Raw genomic sequence first — 13,796 nt, 5'->3', positions numbered from 1 at the left:
TCCCCAGAGGCTGATGTCATCTCACTTGAAATTCAGTTGCAAAAAAAAAAAAAAACCAAAAAAAAAAAACACACCAACAAAAAGCAAATTGCCTTTCAGAAGCATATATAAACCCTGACACCAAAGCACCTTTCAGACGAACACCTCTCCCAGCCCTCGAATAGAGCAGCGCAGAGCTGGGCATTAAGCAGTGGGAGCAGCCACCAGAATGGTCTTCTTAACTTTGCAGGTAAATACTATTTTGTGTACAAAACTTATCCATCTCCGATCTTTCCTTTCTCACTTTAAGGAGGTCTTGTCACTATCCGGGCAGTTCCCAGAGTGGTCAAAATTGTCATGGCATTAAATGGGAACCTGTGCCAATATTGACAAAACCAGACGGTTTTCACAGACACTTTATTCACATTTACTAACCCCTTCCTTCCATGGCTGCTTCTTTTATACATCCCAAATGTGTTCCGCATGGTGCCGTGGTGGGGCTGCTGTTTTTGGGATGTGCTGTGCGGTTCTGTCTTCTCCTGCCCGCTCGGAGCTGGTCCTGCTCACGGCTGCAGGAGGATCCCATGGCAAATCTGCCTGTCTGTGTGCCCCTTCCACTGCACTGCTCGATTTCCCTGGCTGTTCTTGGCACCCCTACCGGGCTGAGCTTTGGAAAATATTTTTTTTTTTTTTCTCCTTTAAATATGTCAGCTCTGAAAGTGAGCTTTATCCGCTCGTTTGATCTGTGTCTTCCACTGCCATGTTAGAGGCACAACCAGTAAAACGGCTCCGAAAAAGTTCAGGCAGCTTGGGTGACAAATGATCTTTCTCTGTCTTTACTCTAGAAATCTCAGAAGTTCCTGGCAAGCTCCCGGCAAGTGCATAAAACTGCTGCTCACGGTTTGTATCTGCCTGCTGAACCCTATCCTTTTTTAAAGAGCATCTCAAGATAATTGTGTACTTACTAAGTATACTGAGCTAATTCTCTCAAATTCTTGGAAGATAAAGTGTGCTCGGGGGGGTCTCGTTACACTGATTATTGCCCTGAGTGGAACAAATGATAAAAATGTTGATTACTAGCCCTGTGCTTAAACAGAGACTTTAACTGGCTGAGAACCAGACTTTCCAAATTCTTACACTTTGGCCATAAATTGAAGAAATTTGAATTGTAGCTGTCATTGCATAGATTCCTAACTCCTGTGTTTTCTCTTGTATCTTTCTCACATCTGACCTTGCTCTTAGTGTTATTTGAAGAGATTCTCTGATTACTTTCCCTGTCTCACAGCTGCATACAGCTTCCCTCTTCAGACAAATTGAGCATGGCTGGGTGGTGCAGCCCCTTGGTCTGTTATAAATGTCACTTATTAACTTCCATCTGAATGAGTTCTTAATGAATAAATGCAATTTGTGGCACATCAAACACTCGAAACAACAGAAATAATAATCTATGCAAATCCATTTGCTCTCAGAGAGTTTTATTGGAACAGAGTCTTATTTTTTAATTCAGTTCTGCAGTAGGGCTGTCATAGCAGGATGAAAACACTGCTGTCATTAAGTGTCTTTAATTGAAGGGTTAAAAAATATCACTACCACAGTGACAAAGAGTAATTGATTACAGTAAAACAGCAAACAACATTTCATGGGTGCAGCGCAATTCCGGCAGATTTTCCTCCAGCCTCTCCAATCCAATTGGAGTTCACAGTTTCCCCCTCCTCAAGGGCGTTGGTGCTCCCATTTGCAGTGTAAGGGAGATGCCCACAGGGAGAGCACTGATTTGGTCTGCAGAAGGGTTTTCAAACTGCTGAGTGGTACAGATTCCTATAGTGATCCATTCTGCAGAGCTGCTGCAAGGGGTGATTTTTTTTCCGTGAGTCACAGCAATGATGACATTCTCAGCTGTGTTTACAAGTGGATTTCAGACTCCCCGGCTCTAGGTGAGTCCAAACACCACTGCAAGCAAACTGTGAGTCAGTAGTCATGACATTTAAGAATGAATGCATCCTAGTGAAATTAGGAAATGGTCATTTTGTCTAATTGGGAAAATTTCTGTTTAAAAAATATAGTGTCATGTGTACTTGTTGATTTTGATGATGTTTCCTCTAAGGTGTTGAAAGAAAGTGTTTTTATTTTCTTGATTCACTCATCTTGACTTTTTCATGTATTGGTTTCATTTGGTTTCATTTGTCTTTTATTTGTATAAATGCATCTATCATACCAGCACGCACATTTTCCTACTCTCATGTGAACTCTCATAGTGATATTATAAATTATAGTGGATCATAATAACTGTAACTCTATAAATTCATCAAAATAAAGCAATTTGTCACTGAAATAAAAATGGTTCCAAATTGGATATTTTCCATAGAAATGTAACACCTTCAAAGATCTGGAAATGGTGACTTGCAAGTATAAAGTGCCAATAGTCAGTGCTATCTGCCCAGATCTATCTTACAGGTCATAAATACAGACAGTAACTTTTCCGTGGGAAGTTGAATGTGTTCCTTCCTATCTAACAGCAAAGGTATTTTCAGAGATGGAGATAAACTTCCCCTTGAGTACCAATCTCAGGTGATCTTCTGGTTTAATGCCCTTCTGAAACAGAGGCTATAAATCCTGTGATATGTTGAGCCGAATAATGAAAGGATATACAAAGTTATGTTTCTCTTTAAGCACTAGCATCCTTTTCAGTCCACAGGGCTTAAGAACTTTTCTTGCTGGCTGAGTCCAGACTCCTCACTCCTCATAGGACCAAGCTTATTGAAAAATCCAGGCTTGGGGTCTAATGCTGCTTGGCAAAAATAATGGAAACTGTAGCACATAATTGGGATGAAGTTTAGGCTTTCTTTTATGTGATGAGCTCTCAATGGGTTCTACTGGTAATGCAGCAGGGCACCTGCTCTGCCTTTTTGGCGGACACAGGGACATGTTGACACATCCGGGGGTGCTGACACCCCTGAAAGATGGCTGCTTGAAGCCCAAGTGGGGGGATGTGTTTGAGGCCTGGATGTCCTTCACTTGTACCCCCTTGAAACTACATGAGGAGCAACCCAGAGCTGCAGCTATGTGACCCAAGGGACATTCTGGCCACATCCTGCACTCTCCACCTGTCTTTCCTCTTCATTAATTTCAGTAAGACCAAAAGGTGAAGAGCTGTGAGCTGTCATTACCTGTCACATAGACTTTTAACCCCCTCTTCTCTCTTTTGGTACTGCAGTGGTGGCCAGGAGTGCTCCGGAGGAGACCGTGACCAGCAGCTTTGCCTCCTTTATCCACGCAGTCCGTCCTGAGCACCTGTCCAAGATCGTCCGTCACAGAAGCAAGAGGATGATCCTTGACAGCATTGGTGTTGGCCTTGTGGGCAGCACAACCCATGTGTTTGATATTGCCCTGAAGTACTGCCTGGTAGGAGCAGCTTCGTATTACTGTGTATTTGTGTGGCCCCCACTGTGACCCCATCAGCACAACCATGACCTTATCTCATGGATAGTGTGGACTTTGCCTTGCAGGAGGGCATCATACAATCCCTTCTTCACTCAAGACTCTAATCTGAATCTCCTTTTCACAGGAGCTGTACTCTTCAGTTGCCGTGAGCAACGTCTATGGCAAGCCTGGTGTGAAGCTATCCCCGACTCTGGCTGCGTTCACTAATGGTGTTGCGGTAAGGCAGGCTTTTCCTGGAGAAACTCTGCTTTGCAGCGCCTTCAAAACACTAATTAGTATTACAGGAAGACCTCTAGGTGCTTTGGAGGGACATTGGAGGCCAAGCAGTCATGGTTTGCTCTGTAGTCTTGCAAACTGTTTTTAGAGGGGAATAACCAGCAACCATAGAGATCTGTGCATGACAGGTGGCAGTTGCTATAGCCTCAGTGATATTAGCAAGGATCCCTTCAGCTCTCACCCACTCCACTATCATGTTCTTATCTACATTTGCCTGACAGACTCACTCCATGGACTTTGATGATACCTGGCACCCTGCTACTCACCCATCAGGGGCTGTCCTGCCAGCTCTGCTGGCAGCTTCTCAGATGCTACCTCCGAACTCCAAACCCAATGGCCTGGATTTCCTGCTGGCATTTAATGTGGGCCTGGAAGTGCAAGGAAGGCTCATGCATTTCTCCACTGAGGCTTACAATATTCCCAAAAGGTAAATCTTTTTGTTTACCTAGTAGACTGGTGTGAGTGGTAAGAGCTAGAGCATGGTGTAGTAATTTCAGGAACAAAAACAAGCATAAGCATGCGGCTCCCTGTGGTAGCTCATGCAGCTTTACAGGCTCAGTGCCATGTACCAAGCCCTCTGGGGAAATGTCCAGTTCTCAAACAAAAGCAGAGGTCAACCATATTTCCCCGAAGACTCAACATGGCCACAAAGAGTGAGCGCTGGGAAGAGGGTTGGTGAGTCTGTTCATGGGCTTGCTCAGGGTTTTAAAATGCCACTCTAAGACCCTCTGAACTCAAGATGAGGATAAAGTTCTGCTGAGAGACAGAGGCCAATTCTGCCAGGGCTAACGAGGCACCACTTATCTCATGTTCATTTGGTGAGCTTCAATGATCTTTCCTCCAAAATAACCACCAAGACGACTGAGATTCTGGTGCAGTTTCAGGGAGAACATCAACCAGGACATGTTGCCATTGGGCGTGTTGCATAAGGACACTTTATTTGCATGGAAGAGTGAAATTTTGGGTGAAAATTTAGCAATATGGGCACAAGTCATGCCACCTCTTAGGGAGAACAAAAAAAAAAAGCTTTCTGGAGATGGTAATCTTACTCTTCTTTCTCCAGTGAAGTTTCAAGCAGACATTTAGTCTGCATATGGCTAAATATTGAGTCAGGTGAACCCCATCCACCACAGATCCATGAGAGATTTCCACTGGCTGGTTTCCACTGACACTTCCATGCTTATACCTGCAATTTCCCCTTTAGGTTCCACCCTCCTTCAGTAGTCGGTACTATGGGCAGTGCTGCAGCCACTGCAAAGCTGCTGTCTCTCAGCATGACCCAGTGTACCCATGCCTTGGGCATCGCTGCTTCGCTCGCAGGAGCACCCATGGCAAATGCTGCCACACAAGCCAAGCCATTGCATATTGGGAATGCCACCCGCCTGGGCTTTGAAGCAGCACTGCTGGCTGCCCGAGGAATGGAAGCTAACCCTTTCATTCTGGATGATATCTCTGGTTGCTCTGGATTCAGTGCTTTTTATAGCATCTATCAACCCAGACCACTGCCCACACCAAGTGAGCGTCATGAGTTCCTCTTGGAGAAGCAGGATATTGCTTTCAAGCGATTCCCAGCCCACCTGGGGATGCACTGGGTGGTGGATGCTGCCTTGTCCGTTCGGAACCTCTTCATCAACTATGCAGGGTCCTTCTCTCCCTCGTTGATCCGTACCATTGTGCTGAAGATTCCAGTGTCAAAGTACATCAATAGGCCTTTCCCCAACTCAGAACACGAGGCCAGACACTCCTTTCAGTTCAATGCCTGTACAGCCCTGCTGGATGGAGAAGTGGGCCTCAGCTCCTTTACAGAGAGCAGCATCCATCGGCAGGAGCTGAGGGAACTGCTCCACAAAGTGGTAGTGGAGCACCCTGAAGATAATGTGGCTAACTTTGACAAAATGTACGGAGAGGTGGCAGTGCTCCTGAAGAGTGGGGACATCCTGACAGGCAAATGTGACACTTTCTATGGGCACTGGAGGAAGCCTCTCAGCAGGGAATCACTCCTGAAGAAGTTTCGATCCAATGCCTCTCATGTGCTTCCAGAAGAAAAGGTAGAAACCATCATCACTATGGTGGACAATCTGGAGAACCTGTCAGATAGCTCCCATCTGGCCTGTAGCCTGTGAAAGAATGCATTTTTGACAAGGGATTTATCTCAGAGAAACTGATTCCTTTCTTTGTTGGTGCTTTACTATTCTTTTCCAGTGATAGGAAAGTTCTTATCCCTTGAAGTCAAAGTAGATGCGTTAGTATCAAAGAAGTGCATGAGGCAAAAAGTGTGTCTGTAATAAGTACACAGATTAAATTTGACTCAGTTGTTTCTGAGTAGCTGAAAGCGACTACAGATGCCAAAAACTCCCATGGATATCTATGAAAATCCTGGGGTATTGTCTTGAAGCTGGTTCCCTACAAAGGAGAGTCCAGATATTTTTAAAGTTGTGTTCAAGGTTATTTCTGTATAAAATGCCTAACTGCTGAGTCTGGGAAGAGGAGAAGAGGAGGACACTCAGCTGCAAAATGTGTGCTTTCCTTAATGCTCCTCTGAGCACTTTTTGGATCATGATTAGATAGTTGTACTGGACAGATGAAAAATCTATCAGAGTTACTGTAAACAGCCCTGCCTGCAAAGCTCTCAAGCAGAGAAGGATGTTTTGGTTGTTTTTTTTCCAGCAAAACCTTCCAATATGTCCAATGTTTAGGAAGTTGTTGTCACTTCTCTATGTAGAAGGAATGGTTAAATGACTTTAAAGCCTCTATGTCTTATCTGAATGAAAGGCAGCCAATTGAGGAATGCTACATCAGTCCTACATTTACATCCTACACTTCCTGAAGGTGATCACAGGGCTGTGGCACATCATCCCTCGTGGGTTTGGACCGATCACCCAGACACCTATCAGAGCTAGCTTTTCAGAGGTCATCTTTGTAGTCATTGAAGAGATGGCCGCTCTGGATTGTCACTTGGGTACAAGCATGCTGTGACTCACATTGGGAATTTCCTATTTCTCTTCCCTGACAGGGGAGAAAACATAAAGAGGAAACCCTAAATCATCTTTCTAGCTGTGGTAAAATCTGTGACTTGTACTCCTGAGTAACCATTCACTGAAAGAATTCTTACATTTAATTCTTTTTGAGCAGCAAGATGAGAACTATATTCCTATGCACATCAAACAAATACTATGACTGCTGATCCAAAGGACTTGTTTCCAGTATGATCATGATGTAGATACAGAACCTGCTGGGAAATTCAGGGTTGTCTTCTGTTGAGAGGACCGAGATGGGACTAGGCAGGCAAGAAAGAATGTGGGCTGGTTCATTTTTAGCTTGCTAGTAGTGGACTCTGCAAAGAACTTCCAAGCCAGAAGAAAATATCTGCCCAACTGATGTAATCCACTCATAATGTAATCCTCTCATACTGTCTAGCATAGTTACTCTGAATCTTTCCAAATAAAGAAATGAAGTGAATTCTTTTTTTTTATTTATTATTTTTGCATAAAAATCTAATGCCACATTATGTAGTCTTTCAGTTTTAATTCAAACATATACAATAGAATGGCTTTGAAATAAAAGGGGAAAGCAACAGAGGCTAGCAGAGGCTAGGAGGAGATGAGCTGAAGCTGAGATCATTGATTGTCATCAGCCTTCAGTCTGAGAGGAATTGGTCTGTAGATACTATGGGCAAGTTTGTTTGTCACCGAGGGTAATTCAATTATTAATATGACACAAACAACATTTATAACTTCTTCTTTCAGCTGAGTAAGAAAATATCCTTTGCCCTTCCTTCTATTGCTGTTCCAAGAAAAAGTACACTTAAATAAAATTAATAAAAGGAGACCTTTCTTCACAAACATATCCACAGTCACAAGCTCAGTGAAATAAACACTTCCAGCACAGAGCCAGGAAGGTCATCTGCTAGCAAGCAGTCACTGAGGACAATCTCAGGCCCAGAGTGAATGGGGCTGGGCTGGAACACGAGCCTGGGCAGGGAGAAGCTGTGGAGCTGGGGAGCGGGACCGGTAGGAGTGACGCTTCCTGGCAGTCGTCAGCACCCTGGAGAGCGGCCGCTGCCCCGGGGCTCCCAGACCGAGGTCCCCGTTCCCAGCGGTCCCCATCCCCAGGGGTCCGCTTTTGCTCTCCACGGGCAAAGCAAAGGGTGAGTTTCCATATCTCATGGGAAAGCTTATCGTTCATTCCCACAAGTGGTTTGATCCGAACTGCAAGCTGCTTTCTCTCCTGACACTGACGCAAGTTTTGGGTAATGGGAAGCACTGCATTTATTAAGATTTGGGGTTTTTTTCCATCATACACTTCACAGGATATGCCATCAGAAATTTTTTATTTTTCAAAAGTTCAATTCGCAGATTATTTCATTTTTAGAGGTGATTTTGACTTAGAAGTCAGAAAAGTTCACTCTGTCTTCCAGCACTGTTTCCTTGATGATAACGTTACTACCGCAGTGTGGCCATCTGAGGAACTGCTCTCCTTGAAAAACCCCAAGTAACCCCCCTTTGTTCTTTTATGCTTTTCAATAATTGAAGGAATTAAAGAAAGAAGGAAACTCAGATAGTGACAGTCTTAGACAACCAGGCTGGGCTGAAAGTGGAGCCAATTTAGAATTTTCTTTGCCTGATACCACTGTCCCCTTAGCACAGTGAAAGACTCCCTCAGCTGATTTTTGCAGGGACTTGAAAAGTGACAGAGTTCTGTTCATCTGGGATGGGAGAAGTCAGCAATGAGGTGGCTGCATGGAGAGGAGGATGTGTAACGCTAGATATCTCATTGCTGACTGCTCCCATCCCAGACGAACAGAACTCTGTCACTTTTCAAGTATTAATACACGGTTGAGTATGACACACAGATCTTCAGTCTTGTGAGCAATTTGTATGTCAGACACTGGAGCTCAGTCCCCAGTTCCTAGATAGGCAGTGGGTTTCAGCAGGACGCATGAAATCTCAACCGTTGTTGATTTATAAACGTAGAAGGGTATATTTAAGTTAAATATAAGAAAAAAAGATTTTTCACTGAGGGTGGTGAGGCATTAGAATAGGTTGCCTAGTGATGTAGTTGATGCCCCATGCCTAGAAACTTTCAGAGAGGCTGGATAAGGCTCTGGGCAACCTGATCTAGCTGTGGTGTACCTGTTTATTGCTGTGGAGTTGGATTAGATGGCCTTCAGAGGTCCCTTCCAACTCTAAGGATTCTGTGATTCTATGATTCTATGATTCATATCCAGAGGTAAGATCTCAGCAAGCCAGAGCTGATCTTGTCTTGGGAAAGCTCTCATGCAGTTCTATATTTCTAGCTGGTAGTTAAGCCTTGTTCTAAGTTTACAAAATGAATGCTGACACCTGCATCAGGCTTCCTACTGGGACACAGGCAGAGAATGGGTCGTGGTTAGGGTTCCCCTCCACTGGCTTCATTCTTATCTGTGTTGTACTTAGAAACTTCAATCAGATTCTCATCAGGGTCTCGGAAGTATACAGATGTTATTGGACCCACAGCACCAGTCCTGACCACAGGACCTTCTTCAATGTTCACTCCGCAAGCCTGGGAGGAAAAATAAGAGCAGGGTTTTAATGCTCAAGGGAATCTTTAAAGATTTCAGTCTTGCAAATATGAGTTGTTGCATGAGAAAATTCTGCGTTCTCCAAAGCACAGACCTTAAAAATGTCACTTGTGAGGCTCTGGCTTAGTGCCTCCCAGGCTTACAAGGATTTGTGTTACTCTGAGCCTTCCTTACCTTCAGATGACTCAGGAGATGGTCCAGGGATACCTCTGTGATAAGGCAGATATCTGCAGAGCCAGGGACTGGGCATCGAGCTTTGGGTTCAAACTCCTTCCCAACTTCATGCAGGTTGAACTTCTGGTTGCCAAAACGTAAAGCTTTGCGATTTTCCTGTCCCCAGATAAAAGAATCAATCTCCAATGAGACTTCCTGGACTGGAAGCTTTTAGCATCCCCTCAGCTGTGTAGTCTTGAAAGTCCTGGGGATTTGGTTGTAATGCCGATAACTTTGGGCTCTTGCTGTGACAACTCAGGGTAAGAAGTGGCTGCTGCAAGACTCCAAAACATCCCTCCAGATGCAGTGACCCAATAAAGTCCCCTGGCCACATGTAAATACTTCCAAGATCTGATGGTACAAGTGCTCAGTTTTGGGAATCCTGCCTGTCCCACAGTAGTGGGATAGATAGTAATAATAATAATAATAATAATAATAATAATAATAATAATAATAATAATGGTAATGCACATTTTGAGAACAGCAGAGTGAACAAAATTGAGGCAGTCAGAAGACACTGAGGTTTGAGCACCTCTTTTTTTTGCAGATGGTCAAGATTTCTGCAAGCTTACATAGCAACTGAGTGCCAAGCTCTGTGGAAATGCAAGGCAATGAGTTGCTATTTGTGCCACCTGAAAAACAAATCATTGCTCACTGCAGCCCTGGAATGTAAATGGAACTGATTTTAAGGGGACTGATGGAGCAGGAGAAAATGAAATAGGTTTTGGAGTTAATGAGGTGCAATGGATATAGTCAAAACATGTCAAGTTGCCCTATGATTAGGCAAGAGATGCACTGGTGTTTTTCTGAAAATGTTAGCTATCCTGTCTTAAGTTTGCCAGTGGACCCCCAGCACATGAAGTATTCAGAGCTGTTGGAGAAGTTAAAGAGAAGGCTCATGAAGGTGATCAAAGTTCTAGAGCACTTCTCCTGTGAAGACAGGCTGAGGGAGCTGTACTTGTTTAGCCTGGAGAAGAGAGGCTCCAGGGACACCTCACTGTGGTCTTCCAGTACTTAAAGGGAGCTTATAAGCAAGAGGGGGACTAACTTTTTGCACAGTATAATAATAATGATAAGACAATGGGAAATGGCTTCAAACTAAAAGAGGGGAAATTTAGGTTAGATGCTAGGAAGAAATTCTTTACTTAGAGGATGGTGAGGCACTGAGACAGGGTGCCTAAAGAAATTGAGGATACCCCATCCCTGGAGGTGCTCAAGGCAAGGGGCAGCCAGAGCTGGTGGGGGAAAGCCAGCCCATGGCAGAAGGTTGGAACTGGGTTGGCTTAAAGTTCCCTTCCAACCCAACCATTCTGTGATTCCAAAGAAGCTTTGTGAGTTTGAGTGGTCTTCTTCAATCTTACATATTGTTTTTCAATAACAATTTCTCTTTTTCTTTGGGGAGGGGGGTCACTTTGGCTCCTTCTGCAGTGTGGTTTGAATCTTTCTTTGACTCAGCTTGACCCTACTGAAACTCAGGATTTAATAGTCTGCATCTTATGTTGGTTCTACCATCCCCACACTATGGAAATGACTCAGATCCCCCATTAGAACCACAGGGACCAGGCACCAGTCCAGGACTGCAACTCCAAGTCCTAGAGACCCAAGACTTGCTTGGCCCTTGTTACCTTGAAAGTTACCACCTCCATGCCCAGGACTTTGGAATAAAAGGCAACAGTGTCCTCAATGCTCTTAACAGTCAACACAAGGTGGTCCAGGCGCTGGATGAAACACGGGGGTGGATTCATACTCTTCTCCTTCCAGGACATCATCTTAGAACTGGGAACAGAGTGCAAAACCACAAAAAATGAAGGTTAGGAACATCCAGCTGCTTAGGGAAATGATCAAGGCAGCTGTGAACTGAACCGTGAATGGAGCACAACTGGGTTTTCTTCTGGCCTGCAGGTGGCACAAGTACAGAAGCAATAAATTCTCCCCTCTAGAAGGGGCTCAGACCCCTGCTTAGCTCTGGTAAGATATGTCAGATCCCCTGGCTGGCTTCACATCTGGAGAACTAACTTGATCACTTCATTTATGGCTGAGCTCCCCAAGAACCCTGTGTGCACTAGGGATGGATCATGTGTATGAAACTTCCCTCCCACCCTCTCTGGAGTCCTCTCCAGAGACTGGGAACATCTTTGCACCACACTATGGAAAATAAATGGATTTAGCTCTGACAGCTTGATTAGGTATTTGAGGGATGAGAAATTTTCATTTTGTTTCAGTTTTGGTTGATTTTACCTGTAGAAAACCAAGCTGTGGAAACTAGGAGAGTTGTGACAATAGCAAATGGAGTCAAATTACCTTTAAATCGCTAACAGCTTATTTATTTCTCTCTCTCAAAAAGCCCCAAATCCTGACACAAATGACAATTCACTTTTCTGAGACCCTCACTACATTCCCCATCTACACCACTGTGCAAGGGAAGCCCAAATCTCCTGCTGCCTCTCAGGGAAATAAATTGATGGCAAGTAAACCTGTTAACACAAAGGCAGCATCAAGAAGCACAAATTAGGAAAATAAGCCATGACATTGACCCCTTTTTGCCTTGTTTTTTGCCTTCAAACTCATTCCAGCAGCAAGCAGTGCATGAAGCTGATACCAGTGGTTCATGGAGATGCATCATGATGATACAGGGAGTTCAACAGCCTTGGTTGGCAATGGGACTTGTCTTTTTCTTGTATGCTGAGTTCATATCATCTGGCATTGCCCGTCTGTAGCAGAGTACATGGGAAGTGGCTGACAAAGCCATGTCTGACAGTGTAAAACCAGTCACAGCTTCACCAGGACATCTCACCCCTGCAGTCACAGGAATTCATTGTACTTCTTGTCACAGATGGCGTTTAGTCGTTGTCAACCTCACCTCCAATCTGCCTGGACTCTGAACCCCCACAAAGCCCTTTCCTTCCAGCAGGTTCTCCTGGGTGCTCCTCAGCTGCATGAGCCCTTTTGTCCCAGCTGCAGCAAACTTCCCCAAGACCTTCCTGTCCCTTGTGAGCTACAAGCTTGTTGGCCCCTCAGCAACAAGGGAATCAGGCTGCAAAAAGAGGCTGAGTACCTGCAGGAGAGGCAGAGAGCTGGGCGAGCTGGTGCTGGATTTACGACTGTCCTTTTCCTGCTGCCTGGAGCTGAGCAGTGCGAGGAGACACGTCACAGGAGAAAGGGGAAGACAATTAAAAAAAAAAAAGTGCTTGGAAACAGGAACTCTGAGCACTGCTCCCTGCAGAGGTGTACTTTGACCTGAAGGTTGGGAAACACCAACCACACAGACTTGCTTGAAATACCTGGAGTATTTAACAACTTACCTTTCCCTTCAGTAGGGAAAGCTGTGTTCATGTGCTAAATTCAAGCACGCTATGGAGCTTGGAGCTCAGACTGGGGTGGCATACTGCTAAGAATACAGTAAGAACGTTACTAGAGAAGCCATGGCAAGCAGCTGCAGCAGCCTCCTTTCCCTGCCTCTTTGCCTCCAGGATTATTTTATATCATTCAATGTGCTAAGGCCTTACACCCTGTGAGACATTCACTTTCTCAGGGAGCGCTGCAAGCTCCTAGGTGCTCCTAGCTGGTAGGTGAAACTCTGAGCTAAAGGTGTCATGCTACCAGCCAGCGTAGAGCAACAAGCAATAGCAAAGGAGCCTGAGGGTGAAGAGCACAGCTTTGGACACATTTTTGGACATATCTTTGTGAAAGCAGACTTGTCCAAAGGAGACCTCTATGGCCAGAGGCAGAGTTAGAAATCTACAAAAAATGAATCAGCCAGAAATAGAATGGAGTTTTGAAAGGTCTGAAGCCTGTAAGACCTAAGTATCTCTGCAATTTCTGCTCTGCTATCTACTCCAGATGGCATGATCAAGAGGTTCAACAGTGCTATAGTGGGACTGGCTGGCAGACAGATAGACAAACATACGTAGATGGACTTACAAACCCTCACTGTCAAGTGAAAATTCCTATTTTTTTTTTAATTAAAGCAATTCTTACAGGTGCCGATAATATTAACATTGAGGCCAGACCAGTCTTTGAGGGCGCTAATAGCCTTTAACTGTTCTGGGACTTCCACCCACATCTATGGGCCCAGGAGCCAATGGAAGCTCAGCTCTGGGATTTAAAACTCTTTCTGAGTGATAACATATTGTTGTTGGTCTCTAGCACAGGCCCTGATGTGCCTCTGCGTGGCTATGGGCCTTGTTGTCCTGGATCCTGACCCTGTGCTACTACAGACCTGCATGATAATGGTATGCATCCAGATTCATTAGAAGTAAATCAGATGGTCTGATTTACAGAACAACAAGTCCCATTTGTAAGAAGAGGTATGGACAAGGTCATCCTG

General features: G+C 44.6%; 2 protein-coding genes across 3 annotated transcripts; one reads left to right on the top strand and one right to left on the bottom strand.

Annotated features, from left to right (window-relative positions):
- Positions 1 to 100: 100 nt before the first annotated feature.
- Positions 101 to 5,956, top strand: LOC116229463 (cis-aconitate decarboxylase-like). 2 transcript variants are annotated; one of them, XM_031593937.2, is made up of 6 exons: positions 101 to 229; positions 825 to 879; positions 3,194 to 3,381; positions 3,545 to 3,637; positions 3,918 to 4,123; positions 4,901 to 5,956. In XM_031593937.2, exons 1-6 carry the CDS (start codon positions 209 to 211, stop codon positions 5,817 to 5,819), a joined length of 1,482 nt encoding a protein of 493 aa, XP_031449797.1. In that variant the 5' UTR covers positions 101 to 208; the 3' UTR covers positions 5,820 to 5,956. The 2 variants fall into 2 exon arrangements, with proteins under 2 accessions (XP_031449797.1, XP_090006269.1); XM_090150143.1 differs by lacking the exons at positions 101 to 229; positions 825 to 879 and adding an exon at positions 1,619 to 1,913.
- Positions 5,957 to 7,524: 1,568 nt separating this feature from the next.
- Positions 7,525 to 13,788, bottom strand: GLOD5 (glyoxalase domain containing 5). Its single transcript, XM_031594395.2, has 4 exons — positions 12,525 to 13,788; positions 11,095 to 11,245; positions 9,431 to 9,586; positions 7,525 to 9,237 (listed from the first exon to the last, which is right to left on the bottom strand). The coding sequence occupies exons 2-4, from the start codon at positions 11,236 to 11,238 to the stop codon at positions 9,085 to 9,087; spliced, it is 453 nt and encodes a 150-aa protein (XP_031450255.1). The 5' UTR covers positions 11,239 to 11,245; positions 12,525 to 13,788; the 3' UTR covers positions 7,525 to 9,084.
- Positions 13,789 to 13,796: the final 8 nt, after the last annotated feature.

This window comes from Phasianus colchicus, chromosome 14 (assembly GCF_987193195.1).
Source record: "Phasianus colchicus chromosome 14, bPhaCol1.hap1.1, whole genome shotgun sequence".
In the NCBI taxonomy this organism is placed as follows: domain Eukaryota; kingdom Metazoa; phylum Chordata; class Aves; order Galliformes; family Phasianidae; genus Phasianus; species Phasianus colchicus.
This window is presented reverse-complemented; position numbering and strand designations above follow the sequence as displayed.